Below are 22152 nucleotides of genomic sequence, written 5' to 3' on the forward strand. Positions count from 1 at the left end.
CTCGTTACAGATGGTTGTGAGCCACCATGTGGTTGCTGGGATTTGAACTCTGGACCTTCGGAAGAGCAGTCGGGTGCTCTTACCCACTGAGCCATCTCTCCAGCCCCGAGAGGGAAATTTTTAATTGTGTAACTGGACGAAGCCATCAAACAAACAATATAAAAAATTTAAAGTAAACTTGATAAAACTATGACTGTGTGAGATTTGAGGTAACATATAGCTATGTTCCTAAGCCTTGGTCATTGTGTTTGACTTCATAATAAACTATCTTGCATGGTGATGCCGACATATGCTCTAATCCCAGTACTCAGGAGGCAAGAGGCAGACAGATCTCTGAGTTCAGGCCAGCCTGGTCTACATGGAGAAACCCTGTCTCGAAAATTATAAAATTTTATTATATAAACAAAAAGACCCTATCTCTTACTCTCTCTGAGTGAGAGCTTAGTTATTCATTGACAAGGATTGCCTCGAGTTCAGGCCAGCCTGGGGTATACCATAAATACCAGGGTTACCAGGGCAGTGAGGCCTCAGAGCCAAGTCCTTGGCTAAGACAGAAACAAAAGAAGGGGGGGAACGAGGTGGAAGGAAGAGACTGAAGAGCTGGCTCAGTGATAGTTAAAAAAAAAAAAAAAAAAACAAAAAAAAAACAACCTCTTGCTCTTCCAGAGGACCCAGGTTCAGTTCCCAGCTGAGGACTGCCTGTGATGCAGCTCCAGGGGATGCGACCCCTCTGGTCTGCTCAGGCACCTGCTCCTGCAGACACACACACACTCACACTCATACACATAAAGATGATTATTGTGGGATTTTGGTTTTTTTGGTTTTTGGCTTTTTGTTTTGTTTTGTTTTGTTTTGTTTTGTTTTGTTTTAAGAAAAGGGCTGAGCCTGGGTTTTAAGTCCTGTGAGGCCTCTCTGGAATTGGCCTGAAGCGGGCATGAACAGGCAGCAGCTGCGAGAAGAAAGGTATGCTAAGACTGAAGACCTCAGAAACATGTGGCCCGGTAGGTGGCGACAAGGGTAGATGTGCTGGGTTCCAGCAATTCTTCCCATTTCCAAAGTGAAATCTGAAGCCAGAAAAGCAGATTAAATATTAAAGGGAGAAGAAAGCTGGATGCTTGTGGCTCAGCCTGGGGAGAGGTACACTCAGAGAATCCTCAGGGATTAGTGGCCATTGAAAGGTTAGCGTCTCAGCTGGAGTCTCAGAATACAGAGGGGAAGAATTTCACAGAAGCCAGGCTTAGTGGAGCCTAGCACTGAGACTTTGGGGAAGACGGAGCTGAGAGAAAGTTCTCGAACTCAACCTCCCCACCAGCAAAACCATGGGTACAGAGACTGAGGATGCGGATTAGTGTGAAGCTCGAGGAGGTGGAAGCAGAAAAGATGCCCCATGGGGCATGTGTCTTTGTGGGGAAGGGTGATCCATTCACTGGAGAGAGAGAAAAGGGGCCAGGGGACAACCCAGATGACAAAGTGCTTGTCTGCAAGCAAGAGGACCTGACAGAGATCCCAGAGCCCACTTTTAAAAAGAGCCAGGCTTGAGGGCTAGAGAGATGGCTCAGTGATTAAGAACACTAGCTGCTCTTCCAGAGGGCCAGGATTCAATCCCCAGTACCCACAGGGGCAGGTCACACCTGCTTGTAACTCCAGTTCCAGGGATCTGACACCTTCACACAGAAATGTATGCAGGCAAAAATACCAATGCACACACAATAAAAAATTTTTAAAAATGAAAACATTTAAATATCATAATAATTTAAAATACCATTAAAACATCCTAAAAATAGGCTTGGTGGCATGCACTTATAATCCCAGCACTTGAAAGGCAGAGCCAGGCAGATTTCCAGGATTCACTGGCCAGCCTACCTAAGCAGAGAGCCCCAGAGTAGTGAGAGACTTATCTCCAAATCAAGGGGTGGATCTGGTGAGGAGGTTTGCTGAAGAAAAGAGCCTGCTTCACAAGCCTGAGGCAGTGAGGCAGCCTACAGCAGGCTGAGGGTCAGAGACAGGGGGATTGCCAAGAAACTCACAAGCCAGCTAGCCTAGGATGCGGAGTGCAGCACATTACCTCAAAAACAAGCATGTGTTAGTCTGTTAGTGTATGTGCACACTGAAGTGTTCACATACTCAAGTGTACAGGCTCCTGGAGGTCAGAGGACAATGGGCATCCTGCTCTACCATTCTTCACCTATTCCACAGAGGAGACAGGGTCTCTCACTGAATATGGCCCTAGGCTGGCAGCCACAGGGAGTTCAGGTGCTCCTGTCTCTCTGCCATGCACACCTTGTTTAGGTGGGTGACATCTGAGCTCAGGTCCTTGTGCTGTTCTCAAGCCCTGAGACGGACCGACCTTGTTCTAGAGCTTTTCAAGATGATTTTCCTTTCCTAGCAGCAGTGAGGTATAAATTAGAGCAGTTAGGGAGGCTGGGATTAGAGTTCTGTCTCTCGGCTCACCTTTATGTTGCCCTCCAACTCCCTATTTTTGATTTGTGATCTATATTCCTATTATGTTATAAAATATTATTTTATATTATAAAATACTAATTTTTAAAGATTTATTTATTTATCTACTACGTATACAATGTTCTGTCTGCATGTATGCCTGCACGCCAGAAGAGGGCATCAGATCTCATTATAGATGGTTGTGAGCCACCATGTGATTACTAGGAATTGAACTCAAGCCAGGCAGTGGTGGCCCACGCCTTTAATCCCAGCACTTGAGGCAGGTGGATTTCTGAGTTCTAGGCCAGCCTGGTCTACAGAGTGAGTTCCAGGACAGTCAGGGCTACACAGAGAAAAACCCTGTCTCGAAAAAAAAAAAGTAAGAAAAGGAATTGAACTCAAGACCTCAGGAAAAGCAGGCATCTCTCCAGCTCTACAAAATATTATTTTAAAATATTAAAATATTAATTTGAAATGTATTTTAAAACATTTAAATATATTTTAAAATATAATATCATAAATTTATTTATTTATATTTTATTATATATTATATAGAGATATATAATATAAATATATTTTATACAAAATTTCTTTAAATATAATTAAATTTATATTAATAATAATATATAATCTAACAATAATATAATTATAATATAATATATTTTAAATATAAATAAATTTATATAATATATAATATACAAATTTATATAAATTTGCTATAAACATATAATATATTATACATTTCTATTATATTATAAAATATTGTATATTTTTTCAAGCTGATTTTTATTTAAAGTGCCCTATTGACAACAGGTAATTTATTGGTTGGTTTTTTCCTTGTTTGTTGTTTTGATTTATTTTGTTTTGTTTTTATGACAGAGCCTCTTGGCTGGGATTGAACTCCTGATCCTCCTGCCTCCACCCCCACCCCCCAAATCCTGCTATCAGATATTTTGATATTCCTTTCCAAACTACTGTCTTACAAATGATAACAGATGACACCTACCTCCAAATATTGTCTTGGGGCAACCGGGTTGATCCAGTCCTCCATTCGGGTAGAAGTCTATGTGTCCTAGGGCTTCCTTGTAGCCTAGTGCTAAAAGAGAACACACTCACTTGGAGCTTGGGACTGTGCACATCTTGACGTCACCTGCCTGCAGGGTTAGCCAGGGGCTGGGGTGTGGTTGTTATCATGGCCCCTACTCTATTTAAATGTCTTGCCCAAAGCTGTCACACATTACAGTCACATCTACACCAGGGCTGACTGAGCACAAAAATGTTGACAGTCTGAATCCCCCTGTGTCCAGAGACAAGTGGCTCTGGGCATGGGGCCACTACAGATCTGACAAGGCGACCAGTTTCTTCTTTACGTTTAGTCAGAGCTCTCCGAAAGCCAGGAGACTCTTCTTGCATTGGGTAAATCTTCACACAATGAACTATGAAATGATTCATTTTTACTTAGGTAAAATCTTAAAATGCTTGGATCTCATCTGGAGAAATGGCTCCATGGTTAAGAGTACTGTCTACTCTAGCTGAGAGCTCAGCTATGTTCCCAGCACCCACATGGTAGCTCACAACCACCTGTAACTCCAGTCTCAGGCCACCAGGCACACACAGACATACATGCAGGTAAAACACCCATATTCATAAAAATAAAAGAATAAAAATTTTGAACCTAAGACAGGTGTGGTGGCTCACACCTAAACTACCAGCACTTAGGAGGCTTAGGCAGGATGACTGCCACAAACGAGCTCGAAGCCAGCTTGGGCTAAAGAGTGAGTGAGACCTTGTCTCAAACAGAGTGGCATCTAGGATGGTAAGATTTAAAAAGGAAATATTTTTTAAAGTGGGCACCTAGAAATGCAAAAACTTTATTTTCTCTAGCCATATAAACCCTCAAATGATTAGAAAATGCTCTATTAAAAGGTTACCATAGAACCAGCTGTGGTCTAAGACCAGAAGGTTGACAGACAGCTTATAATCAGCTGGGATACATAGCAAGAGTCTTAGAAAAAATAAAAGTAAAGGTTTACATATATATGTATATGTTATGTGCAGTATATTGTAGCAATCATCATAATAGTTTTCCTATTTTGAGATGCTGTGTGTCAGCTGGGTGTCTTACACGCTCTTCCGTTTCCATAAAGTCTGCCACACAGCCATGGGGAAGTTAGTAGAAGTAACTTAGAGGCGGGCAGGGGCTGGTAGACTTCAGGTTTGGCTCAGCATCACTAAAGAACAAAACTGAGGATCTGCCTCACTGCGCCGCTTGTATTCTTCCCTTCAAAATTCACTTCTCAAGAATAAAAAACAGAATTGTTTTATTCTGTCCATCTTAAAGCGGATCTTAAGCAAGGAACTATTTTTCAAATGTTATGGTAATGATGCAGCTGTCCACAGAAAGCCATTTTCCCCAGAGATAAACAGTCACTACTTGTCACACAGGCGTGCCCATGATACAGGGTCAGAGGTAATTTTAAAAAATATGTGTGTAGTGTCCGTGTGTGTTTTTGTACACATGTACCAGCGTGAACTTGGTGGTGTGAGGACAACCTCCTTGCATCAGATGGATTCCAGTGACCAAACTCAGGTGGTCAGGTTCAGTGGCAGCCAGCACCCTTCCTGGCTGAGCCACCTCAGGCTGACTTGTTGGTCTTTGTTTCCTGGTGCTGGGGCATGCCACACAAACACTACCATTGAGCTACATCCTCCGTCCTGGGTCCTCGATTTGTTTGCTAGTTTTTCCATAAAGAGGAAGCACCGTTAAATGAGCACTCTGCTGCCGCAACCCTCCTTCCCAAGTTCCCAGTTGGCTCCTCCTGAGACATTTGGATACAGCAGACATTTATCCTTTTTATTTTCTCAGCCATAGTCTTGCTATGCAGCCTTGTCACCCGACCATGAACATCACCCCAAGACCCCACATGTACCAAATGACAGATAGGAACCCAGCACGTCGAAAGGCGAGCCTGGGAGATCCACCAAAAGCCAGGAGGAGGCCAGGGGTGCCTTGAATCACATCCCAGGGAAATAAGAGAAAGACACGACTACCCTGGAAACTAAGTGTCACAAAGCAAATCCGCAGTGGCGGCAGGGTGGGGGTTGGGTGGGGGCAACGACTGAATGTCTTGGGGCCACTAAAGCGCAAAGACAGGAGTATTACCGTCAGTGTCGGAGTGGATGACGTCCACGAACAGCGCGTCGCTGGGGTCTAATCTCTCCTCAGGAGGTCTCCCGTTGAATAAAGGGCCTGCAGGGTCAAGACCTAAAAGAAAAGCAGAGCAGCTTGGCGGTCCCACGCCGTGAGTCACTGCTCTTTGCATCCCTCCGGGGAGGCTGCAGGGCATGCTTGAGTGAGTAATCGCTAGCATCATCCCATCATGCAGTCAGGACTCCTGTCCACAGCCTGTAGCTTTTTCCCACAGTGTTACTCTGACAGAGGCTGTTACCCTGAGAACAGCTCCAGGAGGAGGCCCGGTTGGGGAAAGAGCCCCGCAGCAGGGAGTCGGCTTAGAAAAACCCTGGCAAAACCCTCAGAGAGAGGAAAAGAAAGGTAGGGCTAGGAATTAAACCCAGGAACTTACCTTCTACATAAAGCTACACCCAGCTACATCCCCAGCCCTTAACTAAGTTCCATCATATCACTCAAACCAGCCTGAATTAGCTATGTAGCCCAGGCTAGCCTCTAATTGGATTTTCATCTGCCTCAGTCTCCTGTGTGTCGGGATTAAAGAATGGCTTTCATCACTTCTCTGATCTTCCCCATTCTAGGGACTTCAGAAGCCGCACTTGGCTCAGCTTTCATTCACTTACTAACTAGTTTGAACCAGATCACAAAGCCAGGTTGGCCAGTAAGATTCCATCCTACAGGTGACTTCCTCTGAGGCCCAGGGGGGTTTCAACCATCCTGGCCAGAGTCTAGCCCTCCATCTGCTCTGGTCTCTCAGTCTCTCAATTCACCAGGAAGCTGTGAGATTCTCTGGAGAGACTAGGTTTGGAAAAGCACTGTATCACACTGTCATCGGCAAATCAAGCACATCCCATAATGCCTGAACTGATTCTTAGTTTTAGTCAGGGTGAACGGGGCTTCATTTCCACAGTCGTGAAACACCTGGCAAATCACGCTTGAGATTCTAGAACCACAACACGAACTCTGACAAAGTCCCCACTTACCAGAGCCCTGTACAGAGTGCTTTAAGGTAACTTCTTTGGAAGGAACCTATGAACATCATCATATGTTTAAATTTTTTTTTCTTGTTTTAGGTGCTAGAGGTTAAACCCCGGACCTCGTGCATGCGAATCATGTGCTCCCTAATCCCTCTGGATGCTTTTCTGAGGACATCTCCCCTTCCCGTGTTCCATGCACAATCCAGAGGCAGCGTCTGTGGTTCTGTTTCCTATTTTCTTCTCTCCCAGAGTCCTTGTGATTCCTTGAAACATCTCTCTTTTCCTTGTCCCTCCACCCCCCAGCTTTCTTCTTCTGTCCTCTCCAACTGAAACTGGTGTGGGAGGGCGTGAGGTAACTCCTAGTCACTCAAGACCAACAGGTGGCCTCAACACAACAGGCCCCAACACAGTAGGAAAAAACTCCACAGCCTTGGAAAGAATTTACCCAGAAACCTCCCCCTCTTCTCATCAGACAACACCAACTACTTTCGGGCCAGAAAATATAAATAGTAGGTGCTCTGGCTTAGAGCCTTCTGTAGATCTAGATAAAATATTTAGACCAGGGAGGGCACTGAGAGCGGTGGAAGCTATCCACATACTAGCACGTATAAAATGGAGGGAAAAGTGTGGTTCAGAACCTGAATCCATATTTGCAGTTAAAAGTTTCTAGCAGTCACCTAACTCGTGTGTGTGTGTGTGTGTGTGTGTGTGTGTGTGTGTGTTGCATGCATGTGCATATGCATCTTAGCAAATGTATGGGCACATATGTGTGTGCATATGGAGTCCAGAGGTCAACTCTGGGTGTCAGCTTGCTCTAACAATCCTCTCTCTCTCTCCCACCCCAATGCTGGGATCACAGCTGAGTCACACTGGTGACAAACTCTGGTCCTCACACTTGCATGACAAGTGCTTTTATCTGCTGAGACATTTCCCAGCCTAAAATGTTCTTAAAACAAATGGGAATTGATTTAAGAACAAGGACTATGGGGCTGGAGAGATACCTCAGCAAGATGCTGTTCTTTCAGAGGACCTGGGTTTAATTGCCAGGACACAACCTGAAGATCTGCTGCTGTCTTCTGGCCTCTGCAGGCACCTGCACATACGTGGCACGCATGCACACACACACACACACAAAACTAAATTTTTTTTTTTGAAGAATACAAGGCTGGGGATATAGCTCAGATCACAGAGTGCTTGCCTTGCATGCAGTGATGTCCTGGGTTCAGTTCCCAGCACACACAAAAAATATTAAATTAAAAATTTAAATTTTAGCCAGGTACAGTAGCACGTACCTTTAATCCCAGCACTTGGGAAACAGAGTAAGGTGAATCTCTGTGAGTTTGAGGCCAGCCTGGTTTACAAAATGTGTTCTGGGACAGCCAGGGCTGTTACACAAAGAAATCAAAAAAGAAAAAAAACAATTTAGTTTTAAAAATTATATACTTGCCGGGCATGGTGGTGCACGCCTTTAATCCCAGCACTCTGGAGGCAGAGGCAGGCAGATTTCTGAGTTCGAGGCCAGCCTGGTCTACAGAGTGAGTTCCAGGACAGCCAAGGCTACACAGAGAAACCCTGTCTCAAAAAACAAAAAACAAAACACAAAACAAAACAAAAAAAACCCTAATCTGGGCTTCAGAACTACATCTTGTTTCAAGAAGATAAAACAAGACAAAACTGGATCATTGATGGCTCAGTAGGTAAAGGCTCTTGACACCAAGCCTGACAACCTGCGTTCAATCCCAGGACCTACAGGGAGTAAGGAGAGACCCGATTCCTGTAAATTGTCCTCTAACTTTCATATGCTTAGTGTGCCACACCCCACACATATATACACATACAAAATATATAGAACAAAAATTTAAAAAATAAAAATATTTTATATTTTAATTAAAATTATTTAATATCTAAATATAAAAAGATAAAATAGTACTCAAAAATTAAAAATAAACAAAACAAAACCAGCCAGGTATGGTAGATCACACTTGTAACCCCAGCACTTAGGAGTCTGAGGCAGGAGGATTGGCATAAACTTAACGCCAGTCTGAGTTTAGTGAGTTTCTAGGTCAGCCTGGGCTACAGAGTAAAACCCTGCTTCAACACAACGCAAACAAACAATTCATCTTGTTTAACCAGCATATCTAAAAATTGTTGTGCCAATACATTCACTAATAAATGTGAGATTTGATTCTCTTTCTTTTTTCCTCTTTCTGAACCTTCGTCTTCAAAAGCCAGTGCTTATGTTGCGCCAACAGCCCATCTCAGTTTGCACTGGCTTCAAGAGTCCAGTGGCTACAGGGACCTAACAGCTACTGTATTGTTTCTCAAAGGGCTATCTATGGTCAGACTGCCTGCATCTTCTAGTTGAAAATTTAGGCTCCTTATCTTGGAAGCAACTCATGGCAGCATCTGGGCTTGGCATCCATAAGATTCTGGATTCATCCCAGCACCAAACATATGAAGGAATGGAGGGAGGAAGGGAGGGAGGGAGGGAGGGTGGGAGGGGAGGAAGCTAATGAAAAGTCAAACCAATACCTGTCTCCTATACCTGGAGAAGAGAAGCAGAAGAGAGGAAACTGACAAAGAGTCAGCAGGGTGAAGGGTCAAACAGGTGCTGAGCTGACCTACCCTGGTCTCAGGAAATAACAATGACTTGTGTCCAATCACAAACAATACAGTAACTGTTAGGTCCCTGTAGCCCCCGGACACTTGAAATGAAGCCAGTGTGAACTGAGATGGGCTGTAGGTGCAAAATAAGCATTGGCTTTTGAAGAGGAAGGTTCAGAAGGAAGAAAAAAGAAAGAATAGTGAATGTGACAGATCACATTCCACCCCGTGACCCAGTGAGCACAACCAAGCAAGAACACTGGGACTCAGAATTCTCCCAATACAGCTGGGACTAAATTTGAGACTCGGAGATGGTGAGGAGAGAACTGGGGGCATTCACGGAGGTAGACAATTGATTTGTGGTCAGGAAGTTGAGTCCAGGTCTGGGGGTAGGTCACATGGGCTAGAGTAGCAGAAAGCCTGGTTTGGGAAATTTCAGTAATTAGAGTCTAGGAACGCTGCAGTACACGTGGTCAGGAGGGCACAGGGGAGAACGTAGCATTTGGGTAGAACGAAACTCTTGGCTTAAGGGTACATCTGGTCCATTTCTTCCTAGCTCTGTGATCAGTGACCTCTAATTGGCAGTGACATTAGTTACTACCAAGGAAATCAGAAATCCGCATAGAAACCAGCAATTGTATAAGCAGCCACGTATACACACAGCATGGGGAAGATACCGTCCCCTCTATCAGAAAGGGATTTCTAGGGTGGGGCAAACCCAAGCCTCTGTCCTTCTAAGTGAGAGTCCCTCTCTCTCTCAATCTCTCTCTCTCTCTCTCTCTCTCTCTCTCTCTCTCTCTCTCTCATATAGACACTGCTTTTAAAATATATAGTGATAATAATACATTCTGAACTTTTAAAACTACTTTGGTTTCCTAGAAAGGTAGAGAAATTAGATAATTAAGGTAGCCTTGGCTTTGGGGAAAAGTAAGAAAAAAGAATCCAAGACAAACCCGGGGAAGCCATGCCAGCAAGTTGGGTGCAGGGAAAGGGATTTGGGGTGAGAGGTTACCACCCCCCTATATGGGTTCGGAGTTGTTTACATTTCCTCCCCTCCTACACACTTCTGTCTTACAGTCTCCCTAAACTTAAAAGCCTGTGCATGAAGACGAATCCAGGGAAAGGTGAATGATAACCTCCTGAAAGCTGGAGCCCACCCTCAGGCCTGGGAAGAGCTGTGGAAAATTCCTCAGCTCTAGACAAGAGATCCAGAACGAGTCTTTGTTCTTTAGGGTTTGGCCTCAAATCTGGTCTTTTCAATCATGTTTGCTAGAAAGCTGATATTTAGCCATGAATTTCCCGTCTCCTTTTCTGTCCATGAGTCTACAGTCATGCCTGGTGAGTTGCACTCTGGGCACAGATAGATCCCCATGAGATATTGGTAGGGGGTTACCATAAGAAAAATAAGGTCACCACCAAGCTTTTCTGTGACATACACAGTTTGCAAAATGTTCTACGTGGGCTAAGGTCAATATTGCCTGTGTGGTGGCGCTCTCCCGGAGAGCACCTGCCCAGGAGAGACCTCTGATATCCGACAGGAACCTTACCTGTGATTCTCCCCAGCTTCCCCTCATACGACTCGCCAACAAATCCAGCTATGTGAGCTCCTAGGCTTACTCCAATCATGTAAATGTTGTCCAGAGAAGCTCCTTTGGCCTAGAAGTTCATTAATAAATTGTAAGAGTTCAAGAAATTGACCACACTTGCCGAGATTTCTTGCTTACTTTGGAGGAATATTCCCAAGTGCTTTATATCTACTCTCACTTGGGCTATTTTGTGTGGGGGTAGATATGCATGCATATCTATACATTTATTAGTAGAGGTCAGAGGTCAAAGAGTCAGGTGTCAGGCTGGAGGGATAGCTCAGTGGCTAGGAACACTTTTTACTCTTGCAGAGGAGCCAGGTTCGATTCTCTACAACCACTTAGCAGCTCACAACTGTATGTAATTCAGTTCCAGGGGCTCCAATGCCGCCTTCTAATTTTTGTAGGCACCAACACATGCGTGGTGCACACATATACATGCAGGCAAAATACTCATATACATAAAAAAAAAGAAGAAGAAGAAAGAAACCTTTCTTTTTAAGTTAGATGTCTCCCTCAATTCCTCTCCACCTCATTTTTTGAGACAGGGTCTCTCACCAAGCCTGGAGTTAGCTGATTTGGTTAGACTAGCCAACAAGCGCTAGGGAGCCTGCTGTCTCTGCTTTCCTGGGTCAGGGATTACAGGAATGCACTGTTTACTGCTGTGCCCAGATTTTTCATTAGGTTCTGGGGGTTGAAATCAGGTCTTTTTGCTTGTACACCAAGTGTTTATCAACTGAGTCAACTCCTAAGCCCCTATTGTCTCATTTGAATGTCGCAAGAGAGCTGGAGAGGTAGCCTGGTGATAGAGCACTTGCCTCCTATGTTATAAGCCTTAGGATCAATCCTATCATGGAAGAAAAAGAGGGGAAGTTGCAGCCTCCTGCAATATCAATACAACTCCTTTAATATACAAATAAGGACATTGAAGCCCAGAGTTGAGGTCATCTGACCCAGTGGGGAGGGTACAGAGCAGGATTCAAACCAACCTGCTAGCCCCAAATTTGTGTCTTTTAGTGTCTCCACGCCTGACACTTCCTGCTGGACGCCAAACAGAGATATGTTTACGGCTTCCAGATAGGGGAAGAGATGGTAAAACACTTTGATGAACTCCTAATGGAGTCACTGTCCCAGGGAAGAAAAGGTGAGGGGAGGTAGACCTCACTGAACACAAGCTGCAGGCAGCTCTCTCTGAGCCACCAAATGTCAGCCTGCTTGCTGAGGAGCTCACAAAAAACTCATGTTACCACCAGCTACAGTGGTCACCACATGGGGATCTCTTTGAAATTGCTCTTACTTCATGTGATATTGTTTTGGTTTGTTTTTTAAGACACAGCTTCTCGTTGTAGACCTGGCTATTCTAGAACTTGCTCTGTAGACCAGACTGGTATTGAACTCAGAGATCTGCCTGTTTCTGCCTCCTGAGCCCTGTGGTTAAAGACTTGTGCCACCACAACCTGGCTCAAGTCACATCTTTGTTATGTTAAAGGGTGTGGGGCACAGCTCATGAGTACACTCTCTAAATAAAAGCTAAGGTCCTGCCTTGGGAGGCTTTCTAAAAACATTGACTGTCCCGTTTCACTGTGGTTGGCAATAATCTGGACATTAATAGCTTGGTCTTTTAGCTGAACAAGCTACAGATGTTGAAGGAGGTCCTGGCGTCTAAGTTAACAACTCTAAGCAAAGCCTCTCCTACTCAAAGACACCCTCATGGTAGTAACAAAATGATGCTCCTTTCACAAGGCTTTTTGTCATTAGCTACAGAAGATTATGTGGACTTAAGATCTAAAACATTTAAAACGAGAACATTGCCCCATATCCCTTTGCTGTGGGGATGGACAACCTGCAGAGCCACACCCTCTTCCCTGGGTTTATTCAGATTCGCACAAAGTTACAAAATGTTACAAAGTAGCCACTCCCCACCCCCTCCCCACTCCCATCCAACCAAGTGATGCCTCTTGGTTTTAAGTTTCCAAACCAGCCACCAAGGTCATCTAAGACAAGTCTTTCTTACCAACATCTGGTCGATAAATTCCTTCAAAATAGAAGCTACTTGTCTGGTCTTGCTAGACGCATGGGGGTATATCACAGTTGTCGCTCCTCGATTCCAATCAACAACCACTACATTCATCTCTTGTACACTGATCAAACTCTGTACCAGCTCCTCTATCCAAACCGGAGGGGAGCCTGTTGGCCGGAAACCGTGGATTATAAAAGTGGTTTTCTTGGTCACATTTAAGCTCCCCAGAGCTGTGGAGTTGATGATCTGTGCACAGGTCTGGTCTCTCTGTGTGTAGAGCATCAGTCTCACGGAGAGTCCTGTACCAACCACCGCGCTGTGGAAGCTCAGTCTGGTGAAGGACGGGCATGTTTCATCCGTGTCTGGAAATGAGAATTAGACGGCATCATGCAGTGCCTCCTAAGCAAGACAGTGCTGTGATCCGCTCCTTGATGCTCTTACATTCCTCTTTACAGCGCCTCTCCACAGCGCCTCTCCACAGTGCCTCCCCAGAGCCTGGAGCTAGCTCAGTACGCTGAAAAAGTCATACTTAATCCAGTATTTCTAAGTAGTGATTCCTGGTTTGTCTGGACATCTTTCCCCAGACTCCTTCAAGCTCAAAAGCAGAAGTTAGCTCGATGGAGCTTCTACAACCCTCCCAGCCTTAAGTATATCCTCATTAGCCCGCTCCCTCAGAATCTGAGTGCCTCACTTACAGCACACTGAAATCATCTTTCAGGGGTCTATTCTGGGTACTGGGTATGGGTGTGTCTACCCTGTGAGACCCCATTCTCCTTGAATGGTAATTTTTAGGCTGTGTATCCTTGGAGAGACAGAACACAGCCAGAGAGTCGGCAACGGAGTCTCCATGGTCTCTTGTGTAGAGCCCTCTCCTGGAAGGATGGTCAGAGGATGGTCCGCCCTGCCCTAAACATCTGAAAACACAGACCATATCAGCTGGTGCTGAGCCCCTTTTCTTCTAGGCTCCTCAAGCTCTCCTTTCGAGCCTTCACCCTGCAGAAAAGTCTTGGAAGAAAGGAGGACTCAAGGAAGGGACAGCACAAATGTAGGTCTTCTTGTTGTTTCAAAACCCCACACTTGGCCTGATTCCCCCGAACACACTTCTCCCCCAATCTCTCTGCCTACAGATCAGGATGTAGCTCTCAACTTCTCTAGCACCATGCCTGCTATGCCTGCCCTCATGCTCCGTGTCATGATGATAATGGACAAACCTCTGAAACTGTAAGCCAGCCCCAATTAAACACTTTCCTGTATAGGAGTTGCTGTCCTGGTGTCTCTTCACAGCAACAGAACAATGACTAAGAGAGTCATAAAAGGGAAAATACCAATTCTTAGAAAATCTAACTAAATATAACTAAACATTTAAAGGTAAAGGGACAAACAAATGATTCAGAAAATATAAACAGCTGACGATGAAATCTGTGCGCCAAAATGTTAGGAATAAATCAGTCTAGGGCTGCAGAGTGGGTGCACTGGTTGAGCACAGGCTCAAGGCCAAGGAAGCAATGAGTAAATCCGCACGGAGGTTTGCTTCTGCTCTGTGTGCTCTCTTAGTCTTGTAGCTTTTTCAAAACTGTCCAGTTATTTCCAAGTTAACGTAAAAGGAAAGAACAAGGCAGAGACCCACCAGTAATAGACAGAGGAGGAGATGGGCTGTCAATCTGACCTCAAAAAGCAAAATTGGGTGGATGTGATGGCACATGCCTTTAACCCCAGCATTCAGGAAGCAGAGGCAGGTGGATCTCTGTGAGTTCAAGGTCAGCCTGGGCTGCATAGTAAAACCCTGTCTCAAAAAAAAAAAAAAAAAAGGAAGAAGAGGAAGAAAAGGAGGAAGAGGAGGGGGAGGAAGAGGAAGCCACCGCATCAGCAGCAAAAGCAAGGAAAGCAAGCTGGCAGGAGATACAGCTTAGTGGTAAAGCATGGCTAGTGTGTATGACCCTGAGTTCAATCCCTTGTAGAAAAAAAGAAGAACGAGGAAGAAATGAATGGGAAGGGGAGAGGAGAGGTAGGGGAGGAGCAGGGGGAGGGAAGGGAAGACAGGAATAAGGAGCAAAAGGAGGCAGATGCTTGCTTGAGGCTTCGGTTCAAAGGGCAGTGGAGGAGAGTTGGAGACAAACAAAAGCTCAAGTTGCAAGATGATAGAAGTGAGAGCTGGAGTGATGCTCAGTGGTTAAGGGCACCCAAGTGGCAGCTCACAACTGCCTGGAACTCCAGTTCTAAACGTTCTGCCACCTTCTTATGGTCTCCATAGGCAGGAAACACACACACAGTACACATACATATATACACACAACAACATTCGTGCACATTAAAAAAATGTGGAGGCTAGAGAGATGGCTCAGTGGTTAAAAGCACTCACATACTGTTGCAGAGGACACAGGCTCAGTTCCCAGCACCCACATGTGTTATATTAACCACCTGTAACTAGCTCCAGGAGATTTGAAACCCTCTCTCACCTCTACCGGCTCCTGCATGCATATGGTGAACACACATACACTGAGGAATACAACAAAAATATAAAATCAAATTTAAAGAAAAGGAAAATATATGTGGATGTATATTAAGATGGAAGAGTTAAATGAAGAGTTTTGAGGCCCTTGGTTTTGGAATTTGTCAGATTTGGACCTTTGCAATATTACATCCTGCTTTGCTAAAGAGCTGCTGTGAGAGGCTTTAGGGAGCTCCTCGGAGATGGAACACACATGCACAGGGCCCTGCATCCAACTCCAGCCACCGAGAGAGAAAAGGCAAAAAAGGCAAATACGGGTGACAATTCTAACAATCAGGAATTGCATTATTTTAAATAGAAATGTTTGAAAGCCACTCTGTATGCCACCATCCCACACTTGGCTTCACTTAGGGAGAACAGCTCTGTAGAAAGTGAAGCGCAGCCCCAACACCAAGCTGAGGAACATTCCCTAGGGTGATGTTAATGCTTGGGAGAAGTTGAGGGAACAGGGATGGAACAGAACAGGAAGGACATTAACTTCCGACAGGTCCCCAAAAAGCAGGGGACCTTGGGACACACCTATTCTGACTTCTCTCAATGGAAACTTAAGAACCTAACTATCTAGAGACATCTGGGTACTTTTGGTCATGGCATCAATCACAATAATAGTAACCAAAGTCACACACAATGTTCTGGGCCCTGCATCGATGCTGGAATAGTCAGGCATGGTCCTGTAGTAGGTCAACACTTCCATGTCACCCTTCACTACTTCTTCCTGAAAATGTGTCAGTCAGCTTAGAGAACCCATCCCAGAGCAATAGCTCATGATCTAATTTGTCATCTGATAGTCGCAGAGGTGTGGAATGGGGTCCCAAGCTCTCTGGGTCTTATCCACCTGTAAAACTAAGGGGGGTTGTTGTTGGTGGTGGTGTTTTTTTTTTTTTTTTGCTGTTGTTTGTTTTTGTTTTGTTTGTTTGTTTTCAATACAGGGTTTCTCTGTGTAGACCTGGCTGTCCTGGAACTCACTCTGTAGACCAGGCTGGCCTCNAACTCAGAAATCTGCCTGCCTCTGCCTCCCAAGTGCTGGGATTAAAGGCGTGTACCACCACCTCCCAGCTAAAGCTACCTTTTGTTCCAGTCTGTGCAACCTACAAGGGTGGCCTGGAAAGTCATGTTGTTTTTCACGTGCTGCCGATGTGTGCAAGAGAGGAATTGTATAATGCTACCTTGTCTCAAAAATCCAAACAAGGGAACTAATGAGATGGCTCAGTGGTTAAAAGCACTTGCTGCCAAGCCTGGTAACCAGAGGTCCACCATAGTGGGAGAGCCAACTAATGCGCCTTCTGACCTCCACACCATGACACACGTGTACTGTGTGCCTCATTGGTGTAATTAAAAAATAATCAAACCAAACCAACCAACCAAACGAAGAAACCACAAACCCAAGAGCTCTATTGGCAGGAGTGTGCAAGAAGTCAGATGTTTCTTTACCTAACTACTAGGTCTGTTAACCTTAGGAGCTGTGAACTGTAGACCTATGGGTTAGAAGCCACACATTCCCCTGGGTCCTTGAGGGCGGGAAGCTGGTGAGCTGAAGGCTATAATGAGAACTTGCTACAGGGGGTGGGGGTGGGGAATCTGTAGAAAGCTCAGTGGACGCCACCATGCCACCTGGCAGGCTGCCTGTCCTTTAACCCCCATCTATCATAGCTTATCTGAAACAGAAGAAATTATACCTGTCGTTTCTGGATTATTTTGGAATTCATTTACACTGAAATAGCATTTCCTGTGGAATTAGAATGAAAATGGCCCCAACTGGCTATTTGCATGCTTAGTCCCCAACTGGTGAACTGTTTGGGAAGGTTTAGGAAGTGTGACCTTGTTGGAGGAAATGTGCCACTGGAGGTGGGCTTTAAGGTTTCAAAAGTCATGCATGCCAGGTCCAATCTCTCTCTCTCTCTCTCTCTCTCTCTCCCTCCCTTCCTCTCTACCTCCCCCTCCCCCCTTTCTGTGCCTGCTGCCTGTGGATCAGGATATAAAGCTCTGAGCTCTTGCTCCAACACTGCCTGTATGCTTCTTGCCATGATAATGAACTAAGCTCTGGAACTGTAAGCAAGCTCCCATTTCAACGCTTTCTTTTATAAGACTTGCCTTGCCATGGGGTCTCTTCACAGCAATAGAACAGTGAGTAAGACACACCTCTATCCCATGGAGGCTGTCCACTCACAAGTCACTTGGTCTTAGGGGTTCACCATCAATCTGTCTGAAATAGTCCCTGAACTGTGCTGGGACTGATGTTTGTTCTACCCAGTCTTTCTAACCCTTCCTTTCTCAGGGCCCAGCCCCAAAGCATGCTGGGAGGTCTTCCTGCCCACTCTTCCCTCCTTCCCTGGCTCCATCAACTGTACTCCTGCCAATAGAGCTCTTGGGTTTGTGGTTTCTTCGTTTGGTTGGTTGGTTTGGCTTGATTATTTTTTAATTACACCAATGAGGCACACAGTACACGTGTGTCATGGTGTGGAGGTCAGAAGGCGCATTAGTTGGCTCTCTCCTCCCACTATGGTGGACCTCTGGTTACCAGGCTTGGCAGCAAGTGCTTTTAACCACTGAGCCATCTCATTAGTTCCCTTGTTTGGATTTTTGAGACAAGGTAGCATTATACAATCCAGGCTGGCTTCAAACTCAGGATACTTCTGCCTCAGCCTCCCCTAGTCCTGGAGTTAGAGGAGTGTAACACCATGCCTAGTTCAAAACTAAACTTACTGTTTATTAATTTTTTCCCATTTGCAAAACATTTTATGAGGGTATCATGTACAGATTTAGTACTCATAGAGGCCCAAAGAGGGTGTCAGATTCCCTGGAACTGGAGTTACAAACGAAAATGAGCTGCCATGTGGGTGATGGGAACCAAATCTCACACCTCTGGAAGAACAACAAGTGCTCTTTAACCACTGAGCCATCTCTCCAGCCCATTTATATTAGTTTTGACTTTTAAAAGGCCCAGCTCAGGTCCCTTTGCATACCAGGCAAGCACTCTACCACTGGACTCCATCTTTGGTTCCCAGAACTAAACATCTGTAAAAGACAACAATGGGTCTTGACCATGTTACAAAGTAGCTTAAACTACTGATGGGTCTGGACCATGTTACAAAGTAGCTTAAGCTACTGATGGGTCTGGACCATGTTACAAAGTAGCTTAAGCTACTGAGGTCAGGTTTGTGTGCTTGTATCAAATGTGTTCCTAGCACTGGAGCTTTTTGTTGGTGTCAAAATTCTTGGCACTTTAGAGAGCATACAAACACTAGACATTGTGAGAAATAAATGTGTGCAATGGCTTCCCACATAGATTTCCATATTTTATCTTATGCTGGTGTATTTAAAGTTATGAACTATTTTATGCTTCCCAAAGGCAGACAATTTTTGGACTATTTAAGTGATTTCTTACGAAGTCAAGGTTACTCAAAGGACAACAGGTATATTAAACTGGTTTTTCAAGTTTAACCTCATCTCTCATAGTTCACTGAAACAGGAGAAATTATGTCTGTCCTCTTTAGACTGCTTACCCTGAAATAACATTTCTTACTGACACCTGGAAAATTACAAGGAAATGGACTCTGTATACAGCACCCTTTGAGGAAGAATCTGGATTTTAATCAAAGGTGGCATAATTATTTATTATGACCTTCTTTCTTATATTAAAAGAAACAGATTCAAGTTGAAAATCAGGGCTATGTAGCTCTGGGAGGCCTTGAACTCACTATGTAGCCGAGGGTGATCTTGACCGTATGATCTTCCTGCCTCCACTTTGTATGTGCTGGGGTTGCAGGTGTACACACCACATCAAGTTTCTGCAGTGCTGCAGATCAAGACCAGGTTTCTTGCATGCTTGGCAAGCACTTTTAACTGAGCCACAACTCAAGACTCACCAAGACACTTTTTTAAAGTCTTGGCCATGTCTACTTACATACTGACCATGGATGCACTCCTGCTGCACTGACAGAGTTATACCATCATGACTTTCAGCTCATAAAGAGAAGTTCTTAAGTAAAAACACAGTATAGTTTTGGGAAAAGTAAGGGTTTGAGTGTCAGCTCTAGGTTTGAGAACTAGCTCTATTTCCTAGGTACCCAAGCTGGCACAATCAACTGGCTAACCTCTCTTAACTTTCAATCTTGCATTTATGAAAGGACAATAATAATGATAATCTTAGGCAGTGCTACACAAAGACAGGTTCAGTTTGAAGCCAAAAATGAGTCCCTACACATATGTCATTATTTGAATTTGAAATGTCTTCCACAGGTTCATGTGTTTGAGCATATGTCCCCAAATGTTGGCACTTGTTTTAAGAGGCTGTAGAATCCTTGGGAAGTGGGTCCTACCTAAAGGGTGTGTCTCTAAGGGCCAGGCCTGAAGTGTTCTGGGCTGGGCATGTTTCCAGCCTGTACTGGCTAGTTTTGTGTCAACTTGACACAGCTGGAGTTATCACAGAGAAAGGAGCTTCAGTTGAGGAAATGCCTCCATGAGATCCAACTGTAAGGCATTTTCTCAATTAGTGATCAAGGGGGAAAGGCCCCTTGTGGGTGGGACCATCTCTGGGCTGGAAGTCTTGGTTCTATAAGAGAGCAGGCTGAGCAAGCCAGGGGAAGCAAGCCAGTAAAGAACATCCCTCCATGGCCTCTACATCCGCTCCTGCTTCTTGACCTGCTTGAGTTCCAGTCCTGACTTCTTTCAGTGATGAACAGCAATGTGGAAATGTAAGCTGAATAAACCCTTTCCTCCCCAACTTATTCTTGGTCATGATGTTTATGCAGGAATAGAAACCCTGACTAAGACACAGCCCCAGTTCTGTTTCCTGACTGCTAGGTTGTAGCAGTCACACCATCAGCTCCATCACTATCAGAGCCCCAAGCCACCCTGCTTTCTCATGTGATGGACTGCATCCTCTTACACCTCCAGCCAAAGAAGCCCCTCCTCGTTTCAGTTGATTCTGCTGGCATTCTGACACAGCAATAAGGAAATTAATCCAATATGCTCAATATTCAGCACATGTGCGTGCGCACACACAATGCTAAAGAAAATGTAAAAAAAAATTTAAAAATAAAATAATGCAAAGGATAAGACGGTAGAAGTGTCACACACACACACACACACCTTTTGTATTTTGAATCAACTGACAACAACACTCCACCATAAAGAAAAAGAAGGGGAAGGGCTCTCTGAATAAAGCTCTGTGTGACTCAGTTTGTTTATACAGCATCACCAACCCCCATAAACTGCTACACAAGGAAGTGGAGCCAGCCTGGGCCACCAGGGAACAGGTTGCTGATAAATGGTTTTCATCACACAGTATAGGTGATAGAAAAAAAAAGTACCCTTTTTTAAAAGAAAATTGTTGGTGTTTTCTTCGCTGTGCATTTACCTGCAACACTTTTAAATATTGTACTGGAGTATTGCTTATCGGAAGGGTAGAGGGCTCAGTGGGTGAATGGCTCAGTGGTTAAAGTCACCGTCCGCTCTTCCTGAGGACTTGGGTTTGACTCCCAGCACCCACATGGTGGCTCACAAGTAAAGATTAATCCAGTCTCAGATCAGAAGCCCTCTTCTGATCTCTATGAACACTACATGCACATGGTACACATACTACATTCAGGAAAACACTCGAAATGAAATCTCAAAGAAAATTTTAAAAAATCACTTATCTTGTTGATATCTGAGTTTTGGTCTCTCTGCTCCTTGGATGTTTTTCTTTTTTCTTTCTTTTTTTTTTCTCTCTCTCTTTCTTTCTTTCTTTCTTTCTTTCTTTCTTTCTTTCTTTCTTTCTTTCTTTCTATTTATTTATTATATGTAAGTACACTGTAGCTGTCTTCAGACACTCCAGAAGAGAGCATCAGATTTTGTTACGGATGGTAAACCATCATGTGGTTGCTGGGATTTGAACTCAGGACCTTTGGAAGAGCAGTCTGCACTCTTAACGGCTGAGCCATCTCACCAGCCCTTTTTTGGTTTTTCGAGACAGGGTTTCTCTGTGTAGCCCTGGCTATCCTGGAACTCACTTTGTAGACCAGGCTGGCCTTGAACTCAGAAATCCGCCTGCCTCTGCCTCCCAAGTGCTGGGTTTAAAGGTGTGCGCCACCACCGCCCGGCAGATGTTTTTCTGGGGAACATTATTCTCACCCACTTTACCCTAACTAAACCCCAGACTGTCAGGGTTGCTCTAAGAATTGTAAGTGATACCTATGAGGTTTCCAGAGCCTTGGCACACAGATGTCAAAAAGTTAGCAACTGGGGGCTGGAAAGATGACTCAGTGGTTAAGAGCACTGACTGCTCTTCCAGAGGTCCTGAGTTCAAATCCCAGGAACCACATGGTGGCTCACAACCATCCGTAATGAGATCTGACACCCTCTTCTGGGGTGTCTGAAAGACAGCAACAGTGTACTTATGTATAATAAGTAAATCTTAAAAAAAAAGTTAGCAACTGTTGATTCAATGATGGACTTGGAAAATACTATTTACCCATAGGATTGTACAAAGACTTGAAACAGTGCATTCAAGGTGGGCTGGAAGTAAATCCTAATATAATTATTATACATTTTCTAGTTAGATTCTAAGCTTCACCTATTAGCATACTTACATCAGTTTACAAAATTGACTTCTATCGTCTTATCCTTTGCATTATTTTATTTTTAAATTTTTTACATTTTCTTTAGCATTGTGTGCGCGTGCACACGTGCCCTTGCATGTCACAGCTCATACATGCGGAGCTAGTGTTTCCCTTCCACCTCTCCGGAGGTTTGGAGGATGCAACTCAGTTCACCAGGCTTACATGATTGGCACTTTACCCACTCGCCATCTCTTTTACCCACTCGCCATCTCTTTTACCCACTCGCCA

At 44.5% G+C, this 22152-nt stretch overlaps 1 protein-coding gene across 4 annotated transcripts in view; it reads right to left on the minus strand.

Annotated features, from left to right (window-relative positions):
* Liph (lipase H) overlaps nucleotides 1–22152 on the minus strand; it is a 46697-nt gene that overhangs the window by 22434 nt on the left and 2111 nt on the right. The window contains exons 2-5 of one of the 4 annotated variants that reach the window (XM_021185117.1): nucleotides 12749–13175; nucleotides 10758–10866; nucleotides 5603–5704; nucleotides 3446–3535 (exon numbers count right to left, since the gene is read on the minus strand). In XM_021185117.1, coding sequence (XP_021040776.1) covers nucleotides 3446–3535; nucleotides 5603–5704; nucleotides 10758–10836 — 271 coding nt within the window. In that variant the 5' untranslated portion in view covers nucleotides 10837–10866; nucleotides 12749–13175. The remainder of the gene's footprint in view (nucleotides 1–3445; nucleotides 3536–5602; nucleotides 5705–10757; nucleotides 10867–12748; nucleotides 13176–22152) is intronic. The other 3 variants (XM_021185115.1, XM_021185114.1, XM_021185116.2) reach the window with 3 other exon arrangements.

Source organism: Mus caroli, chromosome 16 (assembly GCF_900094665.2).
Source record: "Mus caroli chromosome 16, CAROLI_EIJ_v1.1, whole genome shotgun sequence".
NCBI classification, from domain to species: domain Eukaryota; kingdom Metazoa; phylum Chordata; class Mammalia; order Rodentia; family Muridae; genus Mus; species Mus caroli.